The following is an 18,464-nucleotide window of genomic DNA, read 5'->3' on the forward strand; positions in this document are numbered from 1 at the left end:
TTCCCAAGTTGAAGAAAAAGAAAACTACATGCGATGTGATTTTAAAAACTCACTATGCTACCACTGGCAAGATTACATCAAACATTCAACGGCAGTTTCTTTTTCCCCTTGGCCACATTTTTCCCCACTCTTTTAAGCAAGATGGAAAAATTAAGTTTCCCCACACCTGTATGAGGGGCTTCCCAGAGAACTTCTGTTGGAGATTATCTCTAGAAGATGAAGTGTGATGAGACCCAGAGTCTGTTTGGTCTCCACTCCCCAACATTCAGCGCAGCTCCTGATGTCCTCATAAAATTGGATTCACAGGCTGCACCCACAAGATGCCATTAGATGGTCTGGCAAACAGGAGACACGCTGAGTAAGGAACTGAGGGGCAAGTTGTTTGGAAACTTGGGAAGAAAATAATCTTATCGCCAAATAAATATATAAAATATCTTCTCATTCATGGTTGCCAAACTCAACCATGCCACAGGAGAGTAATTCTTCTAGGACCAAACCTTGTGGAAGTCACCTTTCTATGTCTCATTCCAGAGAAGCATTCTTTGAAGAGAATTTTGTACTTTTAATATGCAGATTTTCCCAATGCTCAGAAAATTATCTACACGTTAATTCAAATATTTTAGGTAACATCCTAGGTAAAAACTGGGATATGATTTGGCATTATCCTTAAATAAAAACTCTGGCTAATTTGATTTATTTTTTTTTGCATTCTCAAATCTCAGTTCATTCATGACAGCAATAAATTTTAACAGCAGAGGCAATGAACATAAAATCAACGAAGACTGTGGTTAAAAACAAATTATCAAAACTTTAAAACAGCAGCAGCAGCAATACAAATCTGGAGTGGGAGACTCCAGGGTATTGCATTTTGTGTTGGTTCAATGTAAAAATAGGTGGGAGCCTTTCAGCTCCATCCCAAAGCTCTTTAAAGGAGAAATATCATCAAATATAACCCACAACTCTCATTCATAGTGCACAAAAGGGACAGATTCCTCAAAGCCACCTACAGTGGAAGTCCCAATGCATTCTATATTTAGGGTCCTAATGCAAAGTTTATACTTGAGGTTGATAATTAGTCCCCTTCATTATTGAGCCGCTTAAAATCCAGGAAGGCTGCTCAAACAGCACCTCCAGAGTTAACTCCCATTTCAAACTGTCATAATTCAGTTATCCTAATTATTTACTGGATCCTTTTCTAACACATGTCTTAACCTCATGTTTTAACTTCATATTTCATTTGGGACAACACTTAATCTCCATTTATGAAACATCAGTCTGACACAGGTTAAGGAGATAGATAGAAGCAGCGCTTCACCCACAAGACTCAAGCCAAACACAGCCCAGCAGCTAGACTTAAATAAACTCTACCCTTGCTGAAACCTCCATTGAAAAATTATTATAACGCATCAGAAGTTCAGTTAGAGGAAAAATTTCAAATCTCAGCTCTCTCCCAGGGTTTAAGTCCTGGAGTTCAAAAACGAGATCAATTGAATTATTATTTTTTCCCCCGTTAGCTGTTTAGAATTTCACGTAATGCAAAGTGCTATTCTGATCAAAATCATCTTTCTCCTCTCTCCCCTGAAATAAAACGGAGGAGAAATCATTCAGTATAAATGCATTTACTATACAAATCTATTTTCAATTGAATTTCCACCATGCTCTAATTCATCAAAATTAATACAGGTACTTTCTATGTTAAACAAAAGGAAGCCGACTGAAAAATCGGCTTCTGCTGCGGATGCCTTTCTCAATTACAAAACGGTGAAAACAGAGATTTAACTAAGCCACTCGGTCAAACCCTGCGATGGGCGCTCTTACCTGTCTCAGCTGAAGGCTTCCTTCCCTTGTTACCAGCGTGCAGCATCTCCACTAGCTCGTCCCAATCCTCACCACCGGTCTCAAATTACACCGCTAAATCCACCCCCGCCTCTTTCCCCCCTTTCTTTTCTTTTCTTTCTTTCCTTTCTTTCTTTTTTTCTTTTCTTTTCCCCAGCAAGAAAATGCTTATTGAAAGTGATTAGTTTTTGTTGTCCCTTTTAAGTCCCTCCTGCGGGAAGGAACAGGGGAGCAATGTGACGCCACCTTTTAATCTTTTGTAAGAGTGAAAAGGCAGAAAAGGAACGCTCGATCAAACTGAGCTGCACACATGACTAAAACTCGCAGGAGAGGCTGCCGCTGCCTGGCGAAAGCACCGCTAGGCTTGAGTGTAAGAACAGAGAAGAGGGAAGAGTCAATGGAATGTGACAACGTATGTGCATCAAAGGCAAGAGGAGAGAGAGAACAATGAGCGGCGGGGAGAGAGGGAGAGAGAGATGGAGAGAGAGAGAGGGAAGAGAGAACATGGGGAAAAGATAGAACGGTTTTCAGGCAAAGGATTCTGAGAATAAAGCCACAGTGCAGTGTCTGGCAGCTTCTGTTTTTATCTCAGCAAGCATGATACACTGCCTCTCTCATTTAGAAACACATTCGTGTATCTTCCAGGTTTGAAAACTGAGATAATCGCCATGTGTCTCTGGTTTTGTCTGATTGGCATTTAACTGTGCGGTGTACCTGTGATTTTTTTAGGATGCATTTATGTGCAATTTATTTCGCATATTTATTTATGTAGGCAAAAATGAAAGCTGCTAATTTCTACGGCAATTTGCAACGTAGTTTTACTGGCAGATGGAACTCTACTTATCATAACTGCTGACAAACTGCCACGGGTAAACAAAAGAAGAAACAAATGCTTCGTCTTGATAATTGTCTTCAAAAGGAAGAGACTACACCAAAATATTAGCACTTGCAAAACCTATGTTTCCTGGTGAAAGTTGGAAAGGTGGTTTCTCTCCATCAGTTTTATTAAGAAAGATGAAATAAAAGGCAGGGCAAAATGTTTGAAGGAAAGGTGTTGGAAAAGAGCTATTAGGAAAGTGAAAACCTCAATTCTTTCTGGTTTCCCTCCAAATGTGACAACAGGCTTGCTTTCTTGAGTCCTGGAACAGAGTTTTGGAGTCACTATTTCTACAGGATTTTACAGCATCCTTCTGCCTTCCTGTACCATTTTAAAGTAGGTTCCATTTTTAAAACAGAGTCCAAAAGAAATGATTTCCTAATTCAAATGGTTTCAAATGGTGTTTCACCAGCTTTGTTCTATTTCTACTCATCTCCTGCCACATGGGGGCTAAGATTACACAGTTAAATCCCCCAAGCGACCTCTTTTGTAAGGATGTAAATTGCTTATTCCAAGGTCAAGTATTTGGTATAAGTTAAGTTATTGGTGAAAATAAGTACTTGCTTTCTGTGGTAACCTGAGCTAAGGCAGTCATAAGCCAGCAGGAAGAGGAGATATTCAGGCTCTTGACTGGCCATCTTTTTGAAATGCAGCAATACTAATAATGGAAAATGAGTCCCATGTGTCCTACTTATAAAAGTTTATTATTTTTGGGAAAAAAATAAAACAAATCATCTCAATCATTTCACTTTAACTACAGTGGATCCCAACAATATAGTCCTGGACCCTAAGCCTCCGATATTTTGGACTTACTGTGTAAACCACCAGATACAGAAGGAGAACTGGCCAGGAGTGAGACCTTCTTCCTCCACCGTATCCAAAGAGGGACTGCCTGATCTTGTTAAACTTGAAGGGCCATTGACTTCCTGGTTGGCTAATAGGATATGTTTTTAGCTTGGACCCAAATAAAGATGTAAAAACCTGCCTCCATCCTTCCCCAGGTGACCAAGATGAAGCCCTATTGCTCATTAAGGCAGAACCGAGAATGGAGAACACACAGAGGCTGAACAGAAGGCAGCTGGCCAGAGAACAGAGTATGCTCAGATGTAGAAGGGAAAGGGAGCTGCAGGGCTGGCGCGTAGCTGGGGGAGTGGTGCCCTGGTAAATCCAGAATTCTCTATAGACATTTCAAAGAGTATATTGGAACTGCCTCCTTTAAATGGCATCATTGACACCGGTCCTATCATTAAAATTAACTATACCAGGGAGTAAGTAGACTGAGAATTTTCTGCCAATAAAAATAAAGACCCTGTTATAAGAATATAATTGTTTCAGCACAGTAAAAGCAGGGGAGGGGCCTGGACCTTATGGAACAGGATCAGCAAAACAGAGTCAAGGAAAGATAAAAAGAAATCAAGGCGACAAAAAGAGATTTTGTTTTTAAAGTTATAAATGGCTATCAGTATCGTTGCTTATTTTTGCCACTTCCTTAGTGAGGAGGTGGGGAGTTTGAGTGGGCAATGTTTGCAGTTGGAGATATATATGTATATATATATATATACATATATATATAACACATATATATATATGATTCCTTTCATGACTTATTCTTAAGATACTCTGAGGGGGACCATCTGACTCTACTGGGGTGCCCAAGATGGCCTAAATCAAGGTAATATTTCTTTCTAGAATGTGATTTTTACAAGTCTTCTTTCTCTGTAGGAGAGCTTTCTGCCCACGTGCTTATACTCTGGAGTAGCTAGATGGTGGTTAAGTGCTCAGATTTTGGAAGCAGGCAGCCTGGGATGAAATCCCAGCTCTACCACCTGCTTGCTGTGTGATCCTGACCAAGTTATTTTGCCTCTCTGTGGCTCTTTCTTCATCTCAAAATGGATAGAATAACATTACCTCCCTCGTGAGGCTGTCATTAGGAATAAATAACAAGTTCTGTTCCTGGAACATAGCAAGTGTTTCATACATGTTAACTCCTATAAGGAAATTCACCCAAGAGGTTTTTTCAATAGCTAAAATAGACAATATTTTCTCCATTCAAAATAGATGACTCACAAAGCCTTATTTCCACTCTGACCTTCCTTGTAAGCTCTAGTTATTCAAACTGCCCTCTGGGTCTTTCCACCTGGATAGAACTCAAAAAGTTCTATAACTGAACTCATGAATCGAATGAAACAGTCTGTTTCTCCCAATTCCCTCACCTGTGTAAAGTGTACAAATCATGGAGGCCTACAGGGTTCCTTAAGTCCTTTCTCCCTCATCAATTATCAATAACTACCCAATACCACCTCTCATATCTTTTCAAGTTATTGTTTCATTTCCAGACTTTTACTACCTTCTCCATTCTGGACACTTTTGCTTGGACTATTGCAGTAGTCCTCTAATGCAGCATCTCTCCTTGCTTTTCTGTCCTGGAACACAGGAAGAGGCACAAAATGCACTACCCACTTCCCATTCACTTCTCTAAGGACAGTCCTAGGGTCTGTCATAACACCACTGCTTTTCTTTCTTTCAATAAAGCGCTTGGAATCGAAGTGAATGAGAGTGACACGATTCGAGGAATGACCTTGAATCTGCTCTAATGGATAAAGAAGCTAATCTTTGGCAAACCAATACTTTACTATTAGTGCCTTGTTAGTGGTTGTCACATTGCCCAACTGTCATGACACAGCTATTGAAAACAACCATTTTAAGAGGTTTTCTTTTCTTCTCCAATCCATCCTTCACAAGCCGGAATAACTTTCTTAAATGCCACTGTGAATGACATCCAGCCCCAATAGTTATTGATTGGTCAATTGAAAATCTGTTTTATTTCATTACCTTATGTTGCAGCTTGAAAATCATCAAGAGTTCAAAAAAATGATAGGAAAAAGCATTATCATCTGAAGAAACAGAGCATGTAGAAAAAAATGTAGGAAAAAGAAAGGGGTTTCAAGCAGATCATAAAAAGATCATGTTACTTTCCTAGCAATTGTTATATTTGCAATTATTATCAGTCTTTTAACATGTGTAATTGAAATTTCTTTTCTCATTCTAAACACATTTGTTTTTATAAGAAAAAAATCATCAAAGATTCACAAATTTTTTTAGAGAACTACTAAAAATCACTTTGATGGGCAAATTTTTTTTCCTCAATCACTTCTACCATTTGACACCAACATTTCCATGTAAACCCTCATTTTGTAACCTCCTTACTGAAGCTCCCTGCCCGCCTTTCCCCGCCTGAACAGGCACATCCCTTCCAGACCCTGTTCCTCCTTCTCTTTTGAATGTCCTAGTCTTCTTCATCAGGACACATTTAATTTCTGTCTCTTTATCTAACACCAGTTACTTGTCCTTCACAAAGACTTTCTGGATCTTCCTTAAGTTTATAGCAATGAAATGATTTTAATCACTCATTTGTAGCTTCTCAAATGGTGGAGGGAAGGTGGAATGTATACTAATAAGGAGCTTGGCTTTGGAGTTGTTCCTAGGTCTAAATCCTGACCTGAAATTTGCTTTCTAAAGAAAGGACATCGGTCAAATCCCTTTCCTCTTTCAACTTCACTCTCTTCAGCTGTGAAATATTGTGATGACTTGAATTCATTAGGCATTAAATATAAAGTGATTAGCACAATAGCTAGTATACAGCTAGCACCTACACAATAAAGAGTAGTCAGTCATAATACAAGTGCTTTTAAAATGACAGGGATTATCATTGCCTTTAATTTCTAACCCTCAGGACAACCCACCAAATGGCTATTAGAACAATTTTATAGAAGATGAGATTGAGGTTTAGTAAAATGAACTTACCCAACATTTCACAAAGAACAAATGACAGCCAGAATATAAATACTTGTCTTCCTATCTTCTAATTATCTTTATCCATGCCAATCATTTGCCCCTTAGTCTATATCATCCTGGTCTATTATCGTTTGGGTTTTCAGGTTTGTGCCCTATTTTTCTTATTACATTATAGGCTAAACAAGAGCAATATTCATGTTTAAAATGTCTTTGCAGCTTTAGTATCTTTCATCAATCTTTAAACAAAGTAGCCTGCCTACTTGGCAAATGCTTGATCATCTGTGCTTATGGGGATTCAAGTTTTTAACTGTATTTAAATCAGTGACACTGGTTTTTGAGGAAATGGCTTCATCATCCTTCCTATGAAAAACATCATAATTATACATGATAATATAAAAGAGAAACAGTACATATGAATGAGGCAAGGAGATAGAAAAGAATGACATTCTCTGCAAAAAAAGCTGTAGGAAAGTGATACTTATCGATTTGATTTGGTTCTTCATCCTCGGCATTTATACTGCTTGAAGATAGGGCCCTCAGGCTACCCATTCCATGCATGGAAAAGTGGAGGTTATTAGCTGAACATATCCATTTAAGTTTACACAGAAAGCAGAAATAACCATTCAAATACCCATGGCATTCCATCACCTTCAATTCTTTCTTTTAAAATAAATGCAGTAATTATATTCTCATTCATTTCTTTTCTGGCTATTAGTCTATATGGTACTAAAACAATCTGGAATGATTTGAAATAGGCCACCAATATTATGTTTTTTAGTGTATATGTGATAAACAATGCTATTGAATTTTCAACAAGTTGAGTGATTACTTTTCTTTCAAATATATATAGACTATGGTCTCTGCCTGTTGGTATACAAGTGAAAAGCAATAGAACTAAGAAGATAATTGCCTTGTGCCCCCAACACAGGATAAATGAGGTTATCAAAAACCTTTTGTCTTGTACTGTTATTATTATTATTATTTTTTGTTTAGGGCCTCATCTAGGGCATATAGAAGTTCACAGGTTAAGGGTTGAGTCAGAGCTGTAGCTGCTGGCCTATTCCACAGGCACAGCAATGTGGGATCTAAATCTCATCTACAACCTACATTGCAGCTCAATGGAACGCTGGATCCTTAACCTGCTGAGAGAGGCCAGGGATCAAACACACATACTCATGGATACTAGTCAGGTTCGTAACCTGCTGAGCCGCAACGGGAACTCCGTGTATCATTCTTTTGATATTTGCATAAACTTGAAGTCAAGACATGTTGTTATTCACTGCTGTATTCCTGGTACCTAGAGCAGTGCTTAACTTACAGTGGCTTTTCAGTACATACACATTGTATAAAGGAATGCATGAATGGGGTCATTTCTCGATTCTGCCTAAACCTATTTTGCCTATTTCTAGTGATTTTTTTCCTATCCTCACATGACTAGTTTATATATGTCCAAATACATTTTGTACTCTGCCACCTCCACATGCTATTTCCCATGGAGTTTGCTTTCTTACATGTATGCTACTCTTTGTTCACTGCATTTCCTCATCCTCAGAGAATCCTTTCCAGATTATATTAGCTCACAGTAAATGCTCCTCTCTCCAATTTCAAAGCACCCATTACCTGAAACATTTTATTACGTATAATTTTCCAAATGAATCTGGTCCTGACTTTGGATATCTCTTACTGTTAGTGGACTGTTATTCTAGTATCTCTGTGTTATGCTTCTTCATCACACAGATTTTAAGTTTCCTGAAGGTTGTAGGAACTAGGTGCCCTTACTTTTTTATGTATAACATATGTTGTTATTCCTTTGAGTCCTAACTTGTAATAGTTTGTATATGTGTGTATGTGTATAATATATAGCTGTGTATGTATATGTGTGTGTTTATAACATGTTGATTTGATATTTAGAAATTATGTGTAAAAGCTTATAGTACAGCCCTTGGCCTTTAGCACACTGTTGTTAGAATACTGCTAGCCTAGTGGCAAAAGTACACAGAATTTGAGGGTAGCTTATCCACCCCTTGGTAGGATGAAAGACCACTCCTTTATTTACCTAAGTTTATATATTTTTGAGCATATGCTCAGAGTCAGCCAGTGTTTCTGCTAGTGTTGAAATTACCTCATCCTAACAAATTGAGATTCTTGGGGTAGGAATAATTAGCAACCGCCTTCTGGAAGATGATTATTTTTCCCCAATCATTTATACATTAGTTGGAAGTCACATTATGTTGACCTGTTGGCAACTCATCTTTAGAGAAATGGTTCCTCTGTTCCATAGGGTCTTGTCTATGGGTAATTTTAGGCCCAGTTATCCACTTACTTATTCTAGGAGGTTAGTTTTTCCTGGATCGGGGGGATAGGACAGGAATGAACATTGTGGAAGATACACCTTATAAGCCTTACTCCTTAGACACAAGGAGATTTCTCAAGAAAGGTTTTTATCCTCATCACAGTTCTGTATGGATTCACTAGAGATTCAAGCTATTGGAATTATCTGGTTTAGAGTACTGGTTTTCAATAAGAGAAAAAAATCTCTGAAATTATAAAAGGATATAACCTCTGAAGTCTCAGGGAAAAACAAAACCAAACCTTAATGTATTCTTCTTAGTGTTAAGATGAGATCATTCAGGTCCATTTCCAAATTGCAATAAGTCTTTAAGGCGATTAAAGGTTGGTGATATAAATAGTTTTGTGAAATTAGTTTATCAAATATTCTAATTATATCAGATCTTATTTAGCCAATGAAAACAAATTATTTTGCTTATAAAATTGCTTACATTAATTACCGTGTTCTGCCATTTTGATCTTTGTCTGCTGCAGAGAAGCCAATCTTGCCTCTTTTCTGTTTCTATTTTGCATAGTGATTTGAACACCCCCTTAAGTGAAAACAAAAATAGTGGGCCACCTAATCCTAAAGTAAAAATGGAAAGCAAATCAAGAGAGGACCTCAATTCTCTGCTTCCCATGGTGGACTGAATAGAGTTGGCCACGGTGAAACTCTTAAGAATTTACGTTCCTCTCCATTGAGTTGAATACAGACTTTGGTGGACTATTTGGTGCTTGTTACTGATGTTTTTCAATACGGAACATTTGAAAGCATCCAACCAGAAGTTGCACAATGATCACAGTCTTGAACGTATTCATCAGAAAAATGCATTCATTGCGACAGGTTTTATTTTTTACAGTAACCAGTGTACTGCACTGTTTGCCAGTTTCTTCAATACTCTTACCTATGACAATCACAAAAGCAATTCACAACCTTACTTATCAGATAGTTCTGTTTTACAGTAATCTGGTTGCTATTTGTAAAATCCAGGATAAAACAGTGCAATTTCTGATGCTGAATATCTGAAAAGCTCTAGAAGCTGCTACGAAGAGATATGCACTAAAATATGTAATGTGATGGAATTACAACAAACAGACATTCTAGAGGGTACACACTCAAGTGCATCAGGATGCATGGCATTTAATGGTGCTACTTTCAAGATTTATAAATAAATTCTGCATTTAAACTGCCCCCTTCCACTCACAGTCTGTCTTAGCTCCAAGTTTGATTCTCTCATTTAAAAAAGGTGAAACGCCCTCAAAAAGGATGATCAGTCAAAACCATCATCACTGAATCACTGTTTCTAGAACAAAATGAAAATAGGGATCTCAATTAAATCATTTATTTCACGTTCTGGTTCCTAAATATCTCGATGCACTCTGAAATCAAATCTTTCTGATGAGAATTTAACTAACACAAAAAAGTGGTGATTTTAACAGCTGACAAATCCCCTGTAATAAGGGGCTTAAAAAAATACAATACAAACAAACAAACCACTTTTCCCAGTGATTAGGCTGTGCAGATGTCAAAGAACAATGTGTCAAACACTCCCTTGAAGAGCAGAGAAGCCAGTTAAATCTTTTTGGTGGAGTTTTCATGACTGTGCATTAGTGTGAGAGAGAAATGGGAATCCCGTGTACCACTGAGAGGCAGTGTAGTGCAATAGAAAAAGCTACTGTATTTCAATTTCAGATCTGCCATCATCTCAGTATGTGGCATTGGCCAGATCATCTAACCACTATCTGCCTCCACTTCTCCATCCACTAAATGGGACTAACATCTCCCTGTTTGTGATAATAAGATGAACACAAAAACATTAGTGTATTCATAAAGGTAGAGAACCGTCTATTTTCCTATACAGTCAGATTTTACCAAAGCCAAATCGACTCCGAGGGAATAAGAAATTGTATTCTAGAAGCTGAGTGCTTTCCTTGAGGCTGCTGGGGCACCAATTAATAGAGTGAGGCAATCAACCACTCAATAATTCTGCATTGGCTGAAAGAATTAATGCAGCTCACCTCTGTTGCTGTGAGTGCAATACCATGTACTCAGAGGATGCTTAATAAATATTAGCTGATGATGATATTGACAGGGTACCATGTACAGTCACAGCACTAAGTGAATTATGAAGTTTACAATTGTTCGGTAAACTCATTGAATAATTATTGGCAATCAGAGAAACCTTTCACTGACCTCATTTACTTTATTATGATATCATTTCATGCATAATAAGACTATCACCAATCCCAAGGACTTTAATAGACTTACCCTAGGGACTTAGGAGAGTAAAAATAAGGTCACCCTTCAACCTATACTCAGAATCTAGGCACTTCTTAAAACTTCCGTTGTCATTACTCTGGTGCAGTCCATCTTTTTTTTTTTTTTTCTGGATTATTGCAGAGCCTCCTAATTTCTCTCCATCATTTCCACTTTTGGCTCCTGCATCAGACTGCAACAATAACGACTTCCAATATATCTGACCTTCCTGTGTACATATTCTCATGGAGTCCTCTCCCACACTGACTCTGGGATTGGTCTCATGCCCTGCTTTGGCCAATGGGACAAAAGCAAGCACCGTAAAAGTGAAGGCACAGTAAGTAACGGCATACAAATATAAGGTCATGGGATTTGTGGCTGGCCTGTTGGAAGGGTGCCACTTCCATAGACAAAAGCCTTCTCTGGGCCCCCGGAGGATGAAAGATCATGTGAAGAGAGAGAGAGAGGCCCAACCATTTCGTGGAATCCATCTACCTCCTGATCCACCTGCTGGGTGCACTGTGTGAATAAGTGTGAGCAAGCCCAGCAGAAGAACTGACCAACAAACACACAGACATGTGAGAAATCAATTCTGACTTCAAGCCACCAAGTTGTGGTGTAGCTTGTTATCTAGCTATAGGTAACTGATATAGGCTCCTCCTTATTATTCTCAATCCTGCAATCAGACTTATCTTTTCATAATACAAGCCAGATACTCTCACTCCAATGCTCAACACCCTCCAAGAACTCCTTTTCTCCTCCAGAGTTAAACCAAAGCCTATCCAATGTTCTAAACACTGGACAGGCTTTGTCCTCCCCGAAGCTTATCAGATCTCCAATTCTACTAATTGATCCTTCTTTCTCTTCCTGGCAGCTATACACACCTCTGCCTAGAATGTTCTTTTTGAGCAAGGAATACTTTCTCACCTAATTTCTTTCTTTTTTTTTTTTTTTTTAGGGCTGCACCCACAGCATATGGAGGTTCCCAGGTTAGGGGTTGAATCAGAGCTGTAGTCACTGGCCTATGCCACAGCCACAGCTCTGTCAGATCCAAGCCGCATATATGACCTATACCACAGCTCATGGCAATGCTGGATCCTTAACCCACTGAGTGAAGACAGGAATTGAACCTGTGTCCTCAAGTTTACTAGTTATATTCATTTCCCCTGATCCACAATGCTAACTCCTTTCTCATCTCATTTAATAGTTTCTTGTAACAGCATCCCCCCCAGTGATACCAGATCTTAATAAAAAATGCATCATTCTCTCACCTTAAATTCTCCATCCTCCCTTTTTGTTCTTTCTCCAATGCAGGAACCACATCTAAGTCACTGTAGTCTGTTTATTTTGGTCACTGTCTAATAGCTTTACCAGAATGTAAACTCCTAGAGGGTGTGTGTGTGTGGGGGGAGGTGGTCTTTTGGCTTACTGTTTGATTCCTAGCACCTGGAAACATGCCCGGTCCATGAGATAGACTTAATAACTATTGCTAAATTACAAAATGAATCCTCCTGGGTTTTCCAAACGTGTCCCAATTGGATTCTACATTGAATGATAATGACGAGAGTGACCACGTCTATAAGGGCACACAATTGATGCGACTTACAAAGATTTTTGGGCCATTACCATCACTTGACAGAGCACAGAAGTAGTCTTGCAGTCAAGGAAAAGAGACAAGGCAAGGGACCAAACTGGAGCCACAGCAGCAACCTAAGCTGCTGCTTAATCTGCTATGCCACAAGGGAACTCCTCAAGAGGGCTCTTTGGGAAGGAAGTATTTTATCAGTAAGTCTCTTCAGCAGGCAGGTAGTAAAAACTGCAATCAAAACAAAGAACCGGGCCCTGGAATAGCCACCCTGGCAAGGCTAAGGAGGGAAGAAAAGGACTCTCTTCAGTTCTGCTTAAATGGAACAACTGGAACAACCAAAAAGGAATGCATCCACAGGGTAAAATGGATCTTTTTTTTTTTTTTTTTTTTTTTTTTTTTGAAGACAAATTTGTTATGTGCTTGTATCTGTGGTAGGAAAAGCCTAGGTGCCTAGATGTAAGAGAAAGATACCTCAAGTTTTGCCTTTCCACTTTACTGTCAGGGTTGAGGATGCACACCAAAGAACACCTGTTACAGGACCTCCAGGACCTTGGCACATGCTCAGGGGCATGGTGTGTTGGCATTTACACTCCATAAGCACATATATTACCAGGCTTGCTACCGTTTCCTTCAAAAGCTAGCACCTGATGTGACCAATCAGAAAGTTGGCCGAGCACCAGTCAGAGACTTCATTCGAACACTGTGAAAAAGGCCATCTTCCAAAGGCATAGCCTGGGCTGGCTGTGCGGCCTCCAACTTGTGGCACAGGTGTGCGACCCCATAATTCACTTTAGTTAGTACTGCATGGATGTGCCCTGGGATGACTTGATTTCACCTCCCTGACTCCATCTTTGTGCAAATCTTCTCTGAAACCATCAATTTTCCTCCTCGCGCACACCTTGCGCACACCTCATTTTCCCTGTTGCTCTGCAATTATTTATTATCTGGCTCAGGAATTGTATTGTTGATAATGGCCATGCAAACTCTATTGTGAGGGGGAAAAATGTCTCTTTGCCCAACTGGATTCTCCTATGTAGGAAATAAAGGATGTTGGTCTTTTGGAGCTCTTAATATAGGGCTCTCTGGGTTCAATTTTCCTAAAAGGGGAAATTGCTGAAAAGCAAGGGAGTCAGTAAATATATGGTTGATGCTATTGTAGCCTGTGTTTCTGCTGGTGGACAGTGGCCCCTGAAATATCAGGGAGCATATTCTTGTCACTGCCATGCCTCCTCCTTTCTGGGAAGCTGGCACTGTCCAGCTGTACGGAATAGCAAGTTCCCCTTCCAGCCCACCTGCCATCTCATTCCTGGCCTTTTCTAAAACCAAAACACCAACGGGGAGAGCTCTTACCCCGCCAGCAGTAGATGAGGCTGAAGGTGGTGTTAGGACTTTCTTTCATTGTGTGTGTGTGTGTGTGTGTGTGTGTGTGTGTGTGTGTGTGTGAGGGGGGGGGGGAGGTTCTCCTGTATTTATTTCAGCATTTGATCCCACTTAACATAAAATATTTACTTCATGATGGGTGGCAGGGGAAATGTCATTTTAAAAAAAAATTCCTTTAGCTTAATTACAAAAGATGTAAATGTGATCTCACTTGTGGAAAAAAAAGTTACTTTTAACAATGAGGTGTAAATTGGTGTCTGCTTAATCTGTTCACAGCGGGAATAAAACCTCACACTCGCCTCCTCACCCGTATTTTTTGCAGTGATACCTGGGAAATTAGTATATTCTCTTGCAGCATTTCTGATTCCTTAAGGAAACGAGAGGGGAGTTTCCAGCTTGATCCTTCTACCAGCTGGAAGGACATTCATTTTGCTCTGTTTCCAGCATCTCCTTTGGACTGTGGGCCACAGCTCTCTTGTCTGAGCTCAGTCATGGGCACCAGAAGTCTAGCCTTCTTCTGTCCCTTCTCTTTCCCTGACAACTTTGCACTCCTGCATATTCCTAAATGGAATAAAATTAATAGGGGAACCAGTGTTATTTATACAATGACCTTGTGCTCCTGGGGGAAGTGAGAGTGTGATTTTCTTTCACTTACTATGTTTTACATTTCAAAGAACCGAGCTCTCTTCGATATTAAAGAATGAAATGTGCTTTAATAGGTTAATCAGGCTGCATCAGGTTTTCCTGTGTGTGGTTCTGTTCCAAAGGAAATGATGAGGCTCCTCCTGGATGAATTCTGACAAGGGGGCTCAACGTTAATATCTGAGCGACTAAATAGACCGAGGTACCTAAATCCTCAAGAAAAACGCTGGCTTTGCTTTCCTCAGTCCCTCGATGGGTAACAGATGGCTTTCTCAGCATTGCCACGGTTAACATGGGGTCCCGATCATGCTTTGCTGTGAGGGGCTGTCTTGTGCATGGCAGGACATTTAGCAGCATCCCCTGAACTCTCCCAACTGGATGTCAATCGCACCTTCCCCCATTCATGCCAATCAAATGTCTTCAGACACTGCCATCCATCCCAGGAGAGCAAAATCAACCCCAGTTAAGAACCACAAGGTTAACTGAAAAAGTGTGTGTTAGGGCTTATTATAGGTATAGACTTTACTGGTTTAAATGATAATTAAAATAATGGTAGCTAACATTTAAGGAGAATGCACGAGGATGAACCAATTAGCACTATGCAAATTACATGTTTGATCTCATTTGATCCTTAACACAAACCTATGAGGTAGTTATTGTGAGCTGCAATTTTACAGTTAGGGAAACTGAGGCTTAGAGGAGTTTAAATTATTTGCCCAAGACCCGTTGGTAGAAGAGTTAGGTATACCTCAATCCGGAAATGCAGTGTATTAAACCACTTTTCCCTTTCTGGCTTGCCTCCTCTTCTTGACCTTATGATCAGAATATCTAAATTAAGTTTGGGAGTTGATTAAGCACCCCTATGTTCAGTAAATGCACCTACAAACTAAAGAAATCTACAAAAGTAAGGCTATGTTTGCCTTCAAGTAACATACACAAAACAGAAAGTATGCTACATAAATAAAATAAACATCTACTTAGGACCACTGAGGTCGGAGGTCAGAGTGCTCTGGAACAGTGCTTTTCAGGCCTCAATGTGCAGAAGAATTACCTGAGGACTTAGTCAGGTTCTGATCCTGAGTAAGTGTGGCTTGGGGCCTGGGATTCTGTTTTGCTAACCAGCTCCTGGGTGGTGTTGCTGCTGGTCTGGAGGTAATTTTGCAGGAGGCTCTGTCTTGCTAGGGAATGTAGCTTCCATGCATTTGTAAAGTGAGACCTAACAGTGTGTATCTGAGATGCCAAGAATTCATCAGCACAAGGTGGAAGGGGTAGGAGGAGGGGGTGGGATTGCCTTGGTCCTGAGAGCCAGGCTTGTCTCTCAGCCCTTCACTCGGAGCATCCGTGCTGCGCCTACTCATGCTGACTGCCCACATCCACAGCTGAACATCTGCTATTGCAAAGGACAAATAGTAATTTGAAGCACGAAAACACCTACCCATTGAACACAACTTGTTTCTGCAAACAGATTACATTCTTATGGCTGATTCTGTACTTCCAATGCTTCTCTCTTCAACATAATCTGCTGTCGGCTACATGAGAAATATTATCATTTCCCCCCCAGACCATGGACTTGAATGACTACGGAACTGAAACTGGCCACGAATTTATATAACAATGGAAAACTCATCTGTGTAGGAGGTCAAAAACAGTTTTTTTTTTTTTTTTTGGTTTAATTCAGTGAAAGTCACAGTTAAAATTACGTTTATAAGGAATTGCAAACTAGCTTGCCACTTATGTTGGTATGTTCAGAGAGACAAAATGGACTGGAAAAAACACCCACAAAGAAATGGCTTGGGAAGTGATCTCACCTAGTGGTTGTGACATCTTCTCCTGGACCCCAGTGATGGCTGCCAATCACAGATTATTTGGCAACAGCTGGGTTTGACTCTAGGTCACCGTAAAAGGGATGACCTTCGAGTCACTGAACTCTTGGAACACTTGCAGCTAATTCCCCATCCATGTGCACGGGAACACTGTAGAGGAAGGATTCACTAAGGTGTCAGGACAGACCGGGTTAAAGCAAAGGCTTAAAGGCTGAGAACCAGGATCACCCAATTATTGTAGACTTCTATTCTGTTACAAAATGGGAAGGGGTTGTGTACCTCTGAGGCTACACGTATGCTGCCATTCAAGCTGCATTGTACTGATGGAGTGAGGTTGAGAAGGTAGGTCCATTCTTTCAGCACAGATGTCCTCAGCCCCTGCTGTGGGCCACCCCCAGGATACAGAGAGAGTCTCCCTGCTACCTCTGTCCTCAAGGATCACCTGAGACAAAGTATTTCCCGTTCAGGAGTCATATGTGTTCCACCGTCAACTATTGACGGATCTGATAGTTAATCTGTTTGCTTTAGATAATCTCACTTTTCACAGTTTTAACTAAGCCTCATCTTCAGCAATGATGGTCTTGGCAATCCATTAGCCATTGCCTAATGTTCTCTGGAGGGGAAATCACACCCAGATGAATATACGTGTACTAAATAAATAAACCATGTGAATGTCTGAATCTAGCATCTGGCACACACAAGGTCATAGCATTTATTAAGCACTAACTGTATGCTTGGCACATCTACACACAGTTTAAATCAATTACCTCACTGAATTCATATATAATAATAGGGTGAGCCAGGCCCCCCTACTATTCCCATTTTCCAGATCAGAATAATAAATGCCAGAGAGGTGAAGTCACTTGCCTGAAATTCCAGAAATTCTGCAAGTGGCAGAACCAGAATTTTAACACAGGTAATCTCTCACTAAAGTTCTTGCTCTTAGCCTTTCTGCTTTCTTCCCTCTAGAGAAAAGGAAGTCTCCACAAAAACAGGCATTGTGGTGATAATCATGATAACGATGATGAAAAAATTAGATAGCATCCAAGAGGCTACTATTTTGTTCCTATGAAAAATAATACTCTGAATCGACTGACAAGTATACAAGGTATGTGATAGGAAATTCAAATATGGATCATCCATAATTAGATATTCATAAACCAGGGGGTGATGTATACACACACCCTTTTCTCAAAATGTTTAGAAAAATCTTAGCTTTTTCCAAAACTAAAAGAGATTTTTAAAAGATACAAACTTAATCTGTCAAATAAAGCGATATGCATCCTGCTGGAATTGGTATGATGAGGGGTTTAGGGACCTTAGGAGTGGTGGAAGGATACGGTGCTGGTGCGGTACTGTGCTTAAGCACTGAGGGAGGCAGGCTGTGGTCAACCTGACCACCTCTAACAGAGAGGACCATGGTGAGGGGCTCATTTTGCATCTGCCATTGGTTATCGACCCCTGTAATTTTTCCAGCGTTTTTCTTTACCCCAGTGCCCTAGGGAGCCAGTACACATCATAGGCATTGACACAGACTAGGCTTCACTTGTCATCGTTGGTCTAAAAGAACCCAGAAAAGCCCATTGACCCACTATGGCCTGTTGAGAACGGGCTAACGCTCTTGACTGTCCTTCTCCTTACCAGTAGTAAAATAAATATCTTGTGGCATTTAATGTCCCTCGTAAACAATACAGAGGTAAGCGTATATAGATACAGATGTATTATTCCCCTGACAAACAAAAATTCATACACAAACATCAACATCAACACAAACAGAACAAGCGAGGGTAAACACGGGATCTTGATATGAGCTATGTCTACATGAAAGAGAAACTGAAGTACGGATGAAGAATAACAATTCAGAAAGATACCAGTATTTCCTGCCTCTAAAGGTTTAGAATCCAGGCTAACATTGAATTATTAAGTTTGTCATTGTTG

At 39.9% G+C, this 18,464-nt stretch overlaps 1 protein-coding gene across 49 annotated transcripts in view; it reads right to left on the reverse strand.

Moving 5' to 3' along the window:
• The window catches only part of TENM2 (teneurin transmembrane protein 2), a 1,290,011-nt gene that overhangs the window by 708,042 nt on the left and 563,505 nt on the right, over window positions 1-18,464 (reverse strand). For 11 of the 49 annotated variants that reach the window (XM_085001857.1, XM_085001856.1, XM_085001855.1 and 8 more), the window contains exons 1-2: window positions 1,819-2,103; window positions 167-335 (exon numbers count right to left, since the gene is read on the reverse strand). The exons of 27 other annotated variants lie outside the window; for them this stretch is intronic. Coding sequence is in view for 11 of the 22 variants with exons in the window: in XM_085001851.1 (XP_084857977.1) it covers window positions 1,819-1,864 (46 nt within the window). In the remaining 11 variants the exon portion in view is untranslated. Of the gene's footprint in view, window positions 1-166; window positions 336-1,818; window positions 2,104-18,464 lie in introns of those variants that run through there. 11 more of the 49 variants (XM_085001851.1, XM_085001850.1, XM_085001847.1 and 8 more) reach the window with 1 other exon arrangement.

This window comes from Sus scrofa, chromosome 16 (assembly GCF_054392235.1).
Source record: "Sus scrofa isolate SSC_HxYL_T2T_F1_AM1 chromosome 16, Sscrofa_HxYL_maternal_Yorkshire_Landrace_v2.0, whole genome shotgun sequence".
NCBI lineage: Eukaryota > Metazoa > Chordata > Mammalia > Artiodactyla > Suidae > Sus > Sus scrofa.